Source organism: Neoarius graeffei, chromosome 5 (genome assembly GCF_027579695.1).
Source record: "Neoarius graeffei isolate fNeoGra1 chromosome 5, fNeoGra1.pri, whole genome shotgun sequence".
Lineage (NCBI taxonomy): Eukaryota > Metazoa > Chordata > Actinopteri > Siluriformes > Ariidae > Neoarius > Neoarius graeffei.
Genome location: NC_083573.1, coordinates 10,450,050 through 10,462,469, shown reverse-complemented (window position 1 = coordinate 10,462,469; position 12,420 = coordinate 10,450,050). Strand labels below are relative to the sequence as shown.

Below are 12,420 nucleotides of genomic sequence, written 5' to 3'. Positions count from 1 at the left end.
GGATTCTCTGAATCTTTTGATGATATTATGCATTGTAGATAATGATATCTTCAAACTCTTTGCAATTTTACACTGTCGAACTCCTTTCTGATATTGCTCCACTATTTGTCGGCGCAGAATTAGGGGGATTGGTGATCCTGTTCCCATCTTTACTTCTGAGAGCCGCTGCCACTCCAAGATGCTCTTTTTATACCCAGTCATGTTAATGACCTATTGCCAATTGACCTAATGAGTTGCAATTTGGTCCTCCAGATGTTCCTTTTTTGTACCTTTCACTTTTCCAGCCTCTTATTGCCCCTGTCCCAATGTTTTTGAGATGTGTTGCTGTCATGAAATTTCAAATGAGCCAATATTTGGCATGAAATTTCAAAATGTCTCACTTCCGACATTGGATATGTTGTCTATGTTCTATTGTGAATACAATATCAGTTTTTGAGATTTGTAAATTATTGCATTCTGTTTTGATTTACAATTTGTACTTTGTCCCAACTTTATTGGAATCGGGGTTGTAAGCCCAGCATTCACAAATGCTCACCGCAAAGTATCGTTCTGTGTCCCCATGCCTGATCGTTCTGAGCCTTCTGACAGTCTGCCTGACTTTTCGTGCTTTTGACGTTATGTTTATTTCTGACTTCATTTACTCGCCTGCCCTTTGCCATTCTGTTTGTGACTCGACCGACCTTTGCCCATGCCAGACTATGTCTTCAGGTTGCTGTATTGGATTTGGTTATGAGTTTGCGATGCACCCGCTCTCCCCTGCGCTTGCATCCGTAAGTGCCTGCACCCTGACAGGATACTTCGCCAGCAATGAATGCAGCAGAGGAAGTGAAGTAAACTGCTCTGAGGTGGGGTTTACATTAGACCATATCAGCGGATCATCAGATTAATGTTTTTAAAACGATTAGTGTGCACACAGCAACACCAATACATGATTCGCGTGCACACAGCAACACCAATACACGGATACGCTCGGCTCCACAGGCATCCTGCGCTCCAAATCACTCTGCCCTGAACAGCGAGTGCCCTCTGGAGGGTGCGCACTCCGGCCCTGCGCAGCTCACAGAGCGCGCGAGTGAAGTGCACAAGCAGTAATTCGGGACTGAGCCGCTGTGTGTGTGATCCCAGCGCATATCACTTACCACTTGCAAGTGGAAGGATGGCAAGCCTAAAGACAATCATAAGTACACAATGGGCAGTATTTGCATCAGTATTTGCAGTATTTTCATACTTTTATACTCTTTAATGAAAGGTGATACAAGGCGGAAGTCCGCGCCGTTTTTCAGCAGTCGCGTCACATGACCAACGCCAGCGAATCAGGAAGGTGGATGTCACAATGACGTTGTCCAATGACGACGCCAGCTAGAGCTCAGCACAGCGTATCCGCGTATTCTCAATGTTTACACAGCACTGGACCAGACACGATCTGGATTGAATACATGGACCCTGGCGGATTCCCGTTTCCCGGCGTTTCCAGGCGTTTTAATGTAAACGGACAGTGCATCCGCGAAGAAAACGAGACAGATACGGTCTAATGTAAACTTGGCCTCAGTGCTCAGGGGTGATTGTTAGAACATCAGCAAATGATAAATGAACTTAACACCAGAATGTCGCAGTTAATGGCTGTTTTGCAGGTCATCCTGACATGCCCCTCATCCTCCACCAGTGCAGCCCTGATGGCTCCTCGACCCGAAAAGTCTTCTGATGAGATGTCGGGGTGATCCAGCAATCCTGAGGCACAATACACTCAATTTTTTGGATATTTTTGAGGGTTGTGCTCATGAAGCATTTCAAGGGTCTCCGGTGCCAATTTTCTGAGTTTGACACACAATTTGATGTTTGCTCCCTGGTCTCTGTTTGAGGTCTATAGTAAAACCGAAAATGTGCACCTGCACCTTGTCACAAAACTGTGTGTAACACGGTTTCCGATGTTGACAGGGCCTGATGTTGAAGTTAGTTATTGCTCCTGCTATAAGTCTCAGAACTTTTTGATTACACCACATATCGGAACAAAAAAAAATTCAGAGAGTTCAAATTAAGAGGTGCGATATAATTTAGAGAAGGTGCATAACATTGTCCAACACATTCGGGAAAAATAGTGTCACCCTTGCAGAAAACACCATGCCTATATGGGATGAGCAGACAATTTATCACAGTTATCACAGCCACTCTCATACATCAGTTGCATGCTGTGATCATACTAGATATTATATCATGACAGTGAAAAGTAAAGGGTGGCACGGTGGTGTAGTGGTTAGCGCTGTCGCCTCACAGCAAGAAGGTCCTGGGTTCGAGCCCCGGGGCCAGCGAGGGCCTTTCTGTGTGGAGTTTGCATGTTCTCCCCGTGTCCGCGTGGGTTTCCTCCGGGTGCTCCGGTTTCCCCCACAGTCCAAAGACATGCAGCTTAGGTTAACTGGTGACTCTAAATTGACCGTAGGTGTGAATGTGAGTGTGAATGGTTGTCTGTGTCTATGTGTCAGCCCTGTGATGACCTGGCGACTTGTCCAGGGTGTACCCCGCCTTTCGCCCGTAGTCAGCTGGGATAGGCTCCAGCTTGCCTGCGACCCTGTAGAAGGATGAAGCGGCTTGAGATAATGAGATGAGAATGAGATATAGAGTATTGTTCTTGAAGACCAAATGTCATACTATGCACAAATCATCAGCATCAATCAATTTTTTTTCATAACATCTTGTATTGACCATACATGTCCATGACCAAGATAAAGGTTTACAACAATATGTATCCAAATTGCTGTCTGAACATAGAAAAATATCAGCAGCTCTTTTTTTTTCTTTTAATCAAGCCTTATTTGCTTAAAATCAGGACAGTTTAAAACAAAGACGACACGTAAATAAAGTAGCCATTTTTAATCATGTCTTGTGAAATACAATTTTTGAACACCTTGGGTTTATTTATTCACTTGACTTTTTTCAGCACAGAATGATAAGTCAGGACAATAAAGCACCCACCAAATAAAAAAAAAAAAAGGAATCATCCTTTGTCATGATTCATTCCAGAGTGCTCCTGAATTAATCTAATTGGTCAGAAGTGGTTTTCTGTAACAATTTATACATAGACTTGTTTGCAGGAAAATGTACATAATCTCAGGGTATTCATGTTATTTTACAAAGACGAATGTGTCTAATTATTGATATGCTGAAGTTTTCTGTCAATAAATGTTTGTTTAACATTTTATTTATAAATTAAGATTTAATGCTCATATAATTGGTGACATTCTTCGATTATTCTTCAAATGGGCTTGTTCCTTGTTGTAGGCAATATGTGCACAATTAGATGAAAATGAACTAATTATAGAAAGCAAGTATAAACCATATAAAACAATCACCAACCTACTGTAAAAAAAATTGGGAAACTCAAAGTATTATGGTCTTTTTACAAACTGAAATAGGCTTTGGGGATAACAAGCGATAACAGTTACACTTTTAATTTTGTCTTTGTGCTGGAAATCATTGAGGCGCGTGAGTACATGGAGGTTGTTCTCTCTGAGGACTTGCTTTCAACTGTTGTGCAATGGCCAAAGCAAAGAGGAAACCACTCTTTCAGGATCTTTAAAAATAAATTCCTGAATTTCTGCCCCACAAAGGCATAGATTATGGGGTTGAGGCAGCAGTGACAGAACGCTATGGATTCCACCCACTGTACAGCCATGTGCAGGTCCTGATTGCAATGGGTCATGTAGCCCAGTGCTTGCAGGAGCTTCAGGAAGATGACGATGTTGTAGGGTGTCCAGAAGAGGAAGAAAACCGTGACTATGACCACCATGAGCCTGACAGCTTTGTGTTTCTTCTGAGAATTCATGGTCATTAAGATGGGGATGATACGCAAGTAGCAGAACAGCATCACTGAGAGAGGAATAATAAAACCAAGGATGTTCAGCTCAATGTAATGGAATGGCTTCCATATGTTCCCTGGATCTGTCACACTGCATACTGATACATTTGATACATTACTCACATTTGAGATAATTATGTTTGGCAGAGAGGCTCCCAAGCTCAGTGTCCACACAAACAAAGCTAGCGCTATGCTAGCTCTGACAGATCGGAACTTGGAGATGAGGGAGGTATAAGTGTGGACAATGACAGCGTAGCGGTCCACCGTCATGAGGATCATGAAGAAGATACTTCCATAGAAGCCCAGCATGTAGAGTGCTGTCACTGCATGGCACATGAACTCTGGGAATGCCCAATAAGATTTGGCAGCGTAGTCGGCCCAGAAAGGCAATGAGATAAGGAAGAGGAGGTCTGAAATGGCCAGGTTGAAGAGGCACAGATCTGACATGTTGAATGGTTTGTGATACTTGACCAGGACACACAACACCAGGCCATTGCCAATGAACCCCACAATGAAGACAATGCTGTAGACTGTAGGGAGGAAGACTTGGCTAAAATCCATTACATTGCTGTTGTTGCAGATGAGGGGCTCGTAAACACCTGGAACTAGGCTGTCGTATTCAGAGAAGTTGTCCGCTGTTTAAGAAAATAAAATGCCTTTGTTATCATGCATCATTAAATAATGTAAATAATATTTACATACAGTACATTACTCAGTAGATTTTTCCATCAATCATCTGTTTCTAAAAATAATACAATGCAAAAAAATAGTAAAAAAATTTCAAAATGCTAATGCATGTTTTTCGGTGACGAAACACTGAAAGAAGAAAGCCTATTCATAGTTTGGCTTTTCAAAGCAACAGCTGTAAGTTTTCGTTGTTTAGTACCTTAAAGCACAAGTTTAAGTGTGTTAGATGTTTTTTTTGCATAGAGGAAAAGTTCGTTTTTTGCATATTGGTTTTGATAGTAGCTAACTGACTTTGCTCGTATTAATGCTAATCAAGAAGCATTTTAGCCTATTGTTTTACTGTGTTAGCATGCTAATAGTGTTTCAAGCCTTTTGTCACTACATTAGCATATCAACTATGTTTACCCTTCATATTTGCATATGACGTTAGTGTCTGTTGTTATCTTAAAGGTCTCCTTGCATCGTTTTTTCATTAATTGTGCAGTGGTCTCTAGTATGAATGAATGCCCTGTGAGCCGGTTTTGGTGAAAAAAATGCTGTGGTTCTCCTGTTTCAGGCTGTTCTAGTTTGGTGGAGGAGTGGGTGGCGGGAGAACGACAGGATTTCAGCTCTTACTCATGAATATTCATGACATGTAAACGTGTTACCTCTGATTGGCTAACAGCACTGTGACGCTACCTCCAGTGAGTCAGAACAAGCGGATGTGGGTGTCTTTGTAAAAACTGTTTTGATTGGCTATTATGGTCTCGACATCGATGTTTTGACCAATAACAATGTAGATAACACGAATTTTACATCACATTCAACGAGATTTAAATGAGACGAAAGATGGCAACTTACAAATAATGTGTAAACATCGTTGGAGTTAATAAAGTTTGAATAGCATGAAGGAACATACCCCAACCCCCCGAAATTAATTTAAAAAATTCTCAACGGATTTGGCATAATATAAAAAGGTCGTTTTTTACTCAGAAAAATCAGAAATCCGCCGAAAAGCAGAAAACTCTCATCCCTGCCTAGCTTGTGACCATGTCATGCATGCTAACATGGAGAATATGAACATGCTATTTTGTAACAAAAACCTTCGAACAAAAAGTTCATGTTTTACTTACAGCTTGTGAGCTGGTGGTCGATCGTCTTGACAGTATAGATTAAAAACAACCTTGAAGCAAAACCACTGCTGAAGGCACCAAAGTTTGAGAAGTCACTGTGGTTGAAATGATCAGAACACAGTACTAATGTTACATTATACTTCGCTGGTGGTGTTCCAAAGATAAATTCCAACCATTTCTTGTTCAGCTCTTCTATCTTGGGCAAGAAATGCAACGTTGATATGTTATTGCCACAAATAACACAGGCACGAACTTGTTCAGACATGTTTTCAAATTGCTGTTAGGTCCTCTTTGTTAAATAACACAGGCACGAACTTGTTCAGACATGTTTTCAACTTGCTGTTAGGTCCTCTTCGTGAGCTACTGACGAGATGGGCTCTGCTATCTCTCCTCGCGCTTAAATCCGAACTTTCTTCCCATGGGCGGTCGCAAGCCAAGGTGGGCGAGGCCATGAATACTAATTTTCAAAGTGACGTAACTTCGTATGGCTTTTTCTGATCCGCTCGTTTTTCTGACTATTTTCTTTCATAAGCTAATACAGGGAATGGGAGTAGAATTACATTTTCACATGCAGCATGCATATGCAACTCGGAGTGAACTATGGTATTTCAAAAAGAGCCAGTATTAAATGTTTTTGGTGGAAGGGCACCTTTAATGGCTAACATTAGCATTTAAAGCTACCTATGTCAGGGATGAGAGTTTTCCGCTTTTTGGCGGATTTCCGCTTTTTGAATAAAAAACAACCTTTTTATATTATGCCAAATCCATTGAGAATTTTTTTTTATTAATTTTGGGGGCTTGGGGTTATGTTCCTTCATGCTGTTCAAACTCAGAGTAGAGTGGGGTAATACGCCCCCGTGGGGTAATATGCCCCCGGCCAGTTTTACCCAAAATAACCACCAGATGGCGCAAAGTTACATTTCTATTGTTGCTGTGGACTGGCTTGACAACGGGGATATACAAATATCCACTGTGGATTGCATATCAGCAACACAGCAGAGAGAAATCAAATTTCATGGTAAGTGATATAATTTTCAGATATCAGTAAAACTGTATTTAGATAGCTGCTATTTCGTCAGATATCACAGCTGTGTATGTGGTATGAGTAGACAAGTCAGTACGTTAAAAAAATACATTAGGTATAGAAAGTTGAAACACATTTTACCCTTTTTTGTAAAAGTGTAGTCTGTGGGGTAAAATGCCCCCTTAATGGCGGGGTAAATGGCCCCCAGGGGGCATCGTTTCCTTTTATCATAATTACTGTATTTCATACATTTCTGAATAGCAGATACATAGTTTTTAATAACATCTCACTTACCTGGTTGAGTAAAGCAAGTAATTTGAACTTAATATTAAAAATAATTGAAATTTAAAAAAACATTGAAATTAAAATGCGAAAAATAATAAAATAATGCATCTATTCATTAATTCAAGGATATTTTCTTGTTTCTTTCACATTAAAGGCTTAAGTAAACACTTTTGCTATCCAAACAGCTTTTTTTGAGTGAGGGGGCCTATTGCTCCACCTCAGGGGGCCTTTTACCCCACTGGGGGGGGTAAAAGGCCCCCTTGGCACAATGTTTGTTTTTGTTAAAAAAAAAAAATTAAGTATTAACTTTAGGCAAACTTTAGGTGGCATTATTGTTCATGTCACTGTTGTCAAAAACTATGATTAAAACTAAACACATGGTTCATTTCAACTTGGAGAAAAACTGAATTTTCCTTAAGGGGGGCTTTTCCCCCATTCTACTCTAATTAACTCCAAAGATGTTTACACATTATTTGTAAGTCACCATCTTTAGTCTCGTTTAAATCTCGTTGAATGTGATGTAAAATTTGTGTTATCTACATTGTTTTTGGTCAAAACATCGATGTCGAGACCATAATAGCCAATCAAAACAGTTTTTACAAAGACACCCACATCCGCTTTCTTTTATCAAAACTTACACGTTTGTGAGCTGCATATCAAAAATACACTCCTCTAATCGGCGTGTTTTCTCAAGATGCCGAATACCATTGACAAGCGAGATAAAGCGAAGGTATGTGAAATTGATGCTGGTATAAAAAACAAGTTTAGCAAAGCAAAAGGAAAGCAAGAGAGGAGTGTGAGAGAGCGCAGAAGAGAGCCAGGTTAGAGCATGTAAATACACAGGAGGAGCTGGCTAATGAAAGAAAAAGGAAAAAGGAGAGGACTGATGAGCTTTTGGCTTTGGCCAAGAAGCTGAAGAAGTCTAAATGATCAAATGAAAATTTGTTTAAAAAATAACTGGGAACTGTAAACAACTGTAAAAAGTGTGAATAGACATATGCTCTTCCTTTTGAAGAAAACATACAAGTGATGTGGACGATAAGATAAAGACAGTCCCCATAAAATATGCATTTGTTTGATTCAATACATTGAATATATGATAAATTGAATTATAGCTGACAGTGTTGATAACTGTATAACTTTAAAGTTTAAATAGACATTGTGAAGAAATCATATACAAGTAATGTGGACATTAGGAAAAGGTCAGGCTCTAAGATATTTATTTATTTATTTATTTATTTATTTATTTAATTCAATATATTGAATATATGAAAATTTGAATTATTAATGGAACTGTAAATAACTATGGATTTTAATGGACATTTTTTAGAAAAACAAGTGATGTTGACAATGAGTAATAACCAGTCCCCATAAAATGTACATATTATTTTGAATTAATGCAATACACATATTGATTTTGATACATATTGTTCTATATAATCGTGTTTTTATTTCAATAAGTATGAAAATAGGCATCAGGTGTTTTAATTAACTACAGCTCAGATTGCAGGAAATAGGGTGTGTAAGGTCTCATTTTTAAAAATATTTCACGGGGGTGTGTCCCCCCGGACCCCCTTTATTACTTCGGGCGCCTTCAGTGCCCTCGGGACATTTTACAGATTTTCTGCTTTTTTCATCAGGACCCACTCTCATCCCTGCTATGTTTTGTCATTCAGTAACAGTTTTATGCTAATAGAGATTTTCTCTCTCCTTTTGTTTCTGTAACAGTTTTACTCAGTCTTTCACCTGTCACACATGGAAACTGTAAATAAAGGAGAAAGGTGCTCGCTTCCTGGCTCGTGAAAACCAAGTTTGGCTGGCTGTTTATCTACCTTAACATACTGGACGTATATAACACGTAGTGGGAATAGTAAACCATAGTTTGGCTTCTTAACCAGTTGTTGAACATTTAAAGAGTTGAACAGGAAAGAGCAGTAATGAGTTTTACACTTGGATTATGCTGGAACACAATCTATCGGCAGGTGGCATGGTGGTGTAGTGGTTAGCGCTGTCGCCTCACAGCAAGAAGGTCCTGGGTTTGAGCCCTGTGAAAGGTGAGGGCCTTTCTGTGTGGAGTTTGCATGTTCTCCGCGTGGGTTTCCTCTGGGTGCTCCGGTTTCCCCCACAGTCCAAAGACGTGCAGGTTAGGTAAACTGGTGACTCTAAATTGACCGTAGGTGTGAGTGTGAATGGTTGTCTGTGTCTATGTGTCAGCCCTGTGATGACCTGGAGACTTATCCAGGGTGTACCCCGCCTTTTGCCCATAGTCAGCTGGGATAGGCTCCAGCTTGCCTGCGACCCTGTAGAAGGATAAAGCGGCTACAGATAATGAGGGGAGACAATCTATCGGCAGAAACAGACTCTTTTAACACTGTTCTCTTGGGTTTCAAACTATATCATGGTCTAAAAATTGATTGCTATCATACCATGTACATTTACTTATGCCTGTTATTTTGGGGGAAATGAAATACAACAGAGAATTTCACCTGCACTCAGGATTGGTGTCATGGGAGCTACCCCAACAACTGCAGATCAAGCCTTTGGCATCATAATTAGGTTTTTATTAATTCGTTTATATTCATCATATTAAACATGAAAAGCTTTTTGATAAATTAAATGAAATAAAACCAAAACAAAAGAAAAAAGCACGCTGCTGGTCATATTTGCATCAGGCCGCATTTGAAGATTTAGCTTGATTTGTTGTCATTACGTTAAGAAAAGCCCTAAGGGCTTATAAGGTACAGTTAGTATTCGCAAGACAGAATGGCACTTGGCACTAATGTTTGAGAGCAAGCCTGCACCTCTTCTTATCTCTTTTTAATTTGGCTTTCATGATCATTGTACAAAATGTTGAATGATTTTGGGTCTGTTTGCATTTATTTGGTAAGAGTCTCACTTCATTTTAAGAGAATCATAAAAACATTTAGACTTCGTGTGAATAATTATAAACGTGCAATTAGAGACACGAGAGTAAATTTGGGTAACGATTGTACACAGTTGTATGAGCATTTTACATCAAATGTACATTCTCAATCTAATTTGTCCTTCACCATTGTACAGGTGTGTTCCAAAATTCAGGATCTACTGGAGGCAGTAAGAGATTGGATCTGGAAACTAAAACCAGTGCACCCTTCAGGTCTAAATGTTAATGACGGGTTCTGTAGTCAGCTTAGAGGCCCACGTGCCACTCGTTCTTAACCCTTTTCTGATTGGCCTTTGGCTCGTTGTTCTTTATTGGTCAGTTTCCTATTGTAAAAATTTTTTAGCTATTTTTGATTGGATGAACTTTACTTTCATAATTATTCGTTTAATTCAAGTCATTCGTGCCACTTTGCTCATATTTTGACACTATGGCTTTCCGTTGTGTGTATATATACCCCTCCTGTCTTTTCTCATTCACTCCGTGTACTGCTGTTTGTACATTTAAATACAGTGCCCAAAGAAGATCCTCATGTGGGATGGAATGCACCCAAGGATGACAAAAATAAGAGAATAAAACATAAACTAAAAATTGGGACAAGGGTGGAAGGACAAAAACAATGGTATTGCACTGTCCAACAATGAAGGTATGCAAACTGATGACAGTAATGTGCTTTTATGAGTTAAACCCCAAACAGAATATAAAAATGGGAATGACGCTCTCGGTCACTCAGTTGCTCTCAAGACCAATTCATTTATTGCATGATTTGCTGGAACATCAATAAATCTATTCATTTTGCTTCCATGTTGTACCTGGGATTTTCTTTGAATTGGAGTTTTGGTTCTTTGCAATGACAAGTTAGATGCTATTTTTAATGTTTAGAATTCTGATAATTATGTTCATAAAAAAAAAAAATAATAATAATAATAATAATGAAACCATCCATTATCTGTAGCTGCTTATCCTGTACAGGGTCGCAGGTGAGCTGGAGCCTGTCCCAGCGGACTATGGGTGAGAGGCGGGGTACACCCTGGACAAGTCACCAGATCATCACAGGGCTGACACAGAGACAAACAACCATTCACATTTACACCTAGGGTCAATTTAGAGCCACCAATTAACCTAACCTGTATATCTTTGAACTGTGAGGGGAAACCAGAACACCTGGAGGAAACCCACGCAGACACGAGGAGAACATGCAAACTCCACACAGAAAGGCCCTCGTCGGCTGCTGGGCTCAAACCCAGAACCTTCTTGCTGTCAGGTGACAGTGCTAACCACTACACCACTGTGCCTCCCCAGTAATAAAAATAATAATCACAGTGAAATGCTGTAAGATCTGATGCTTTGAAACCTTGATATTTACCAAGACAGTTATCATACCATGACAATTTCATACCACTGCAACCCTACTGTACCATAAGTTCCTCACAAAAGCATATATTAAATCTTCCCTGAAATTTTACAAATCAGAATCATTAACAGAAAGAGTTAAAAAGATGTTAACTTAATGATTTTCATTTCCCTGATGTACAAAGGATGAGAGTATGTATACATTCATCATTACAAAAGCATTACTCAAGTGCTAAAGTATTCCTTTACTTCATATTATTAATATATTTGTGTGTTTTCTTGTAAAGTACTGATAGTTTCTATTTTCAGTCATCTTTTACACTGCAAAATAAGGCAAGTAAAAGAAAATGTGCAGTCAGCAAGTTTTGGAGACTCAATATTAAATTCAGATCAAAGAAGAGGACAGCCACTCTTCAGCTGCACACTGTCAGTTTTAATACAATTATCGATAAATTTTAAACACACTTTACTCATTGGAGCAATGATCACAAATGGTTACCAAGCAGTTGCTGGATTTTACAATAATGTAAAAAGAAAAAGGTTCACCTACTGGTTGGCTTGCTGGAGTAATTCATGGCAACGTTTCCTCACTCCAAAAGTGATTGTGAAAGAAGACTGCGTGTATTAGTACATGACAAGAAGCTGAGCTATGATGTCATGACATTTCTGAGGTGGGGCTTTGATCTGCTGAAAGAACAGTGAAGTCCATAATGGTGAAAGTACTTCAGCTAATTTTAACACATCCATGTGAGAAAAAAACATGTACATGCAATTCCAAAAATATCCGAAAACTTGAAAATCCATGACCTTGACCTTGACATTTCAAAGTCATTCAAGGTCATAGGTCATGGTGGCAAATGAAAGCCCATATGGCACTTCCTGGAAGTTGATAATGGTAAACATCTGTCTACCATCGACCGTTTTCAAGTTATAGCTCTCTGAAAATACGTGATTCGTCTGACCACAGAACAGTTTTCCACTTTGCCACAGTCCATTTTAAATGAGCCTTGGCCCAGAGAAGACGTCTGCGCTTCTGGATCATGTTTAGATACGGCTTCTTCTTTGAACTATAGAGTTTGAGCTGGCAACGGCGGATGGCACGGTGAATTGTGTTCACAGATAATGTTCTCTGGAAATATTCCTGAGCCCATTTTGTGATTTCCAATACAGAAGCATGCCTGTATGTGAT

At 39.5% G+C, this 12,420-nt stretch overlaps 1 protein-coding gene across 2 annotated transcripts; it reads right to left on the bottom strand.

The window, feature by feature from the left end:
• Positions 1–2,850: 2,850 nt before the first annotated feature.
• Positions 2,851–11,860, bottom strand: LOC132885872 (C-C chemokine receptor type 5-like). 2 transcript variants are annotated; one of them, XM_060920394.1, is made up of 2 exons: positions 11,782–11,860; positions 2,851–4,485 (listed from the first exon to the last, which is right to left on the bottom strand). In XM_060920394.1, the coding sequence occupies exons 1-2, from the start codon at positions 11,804–11,806 to the stop codon at positions 3,434–3,436; spliced, it is 1,077 nt and encodes a 358-aa protein (XP_060776377.1). In that variant the 5' UTR covers positions 11,807–11,860; the 3' UTR covers positions 2,851–3,433. The 2 variants fall into 2 exon arrangements, with proteins under 2 accessions (XP_060776377.1, XP_060776378.1); XM_060920395.1 differs by having other exon boundaries at positions 11,778–11,812.
• Positions 11,861–12,420: the final 560 nt, after the last annotated feature.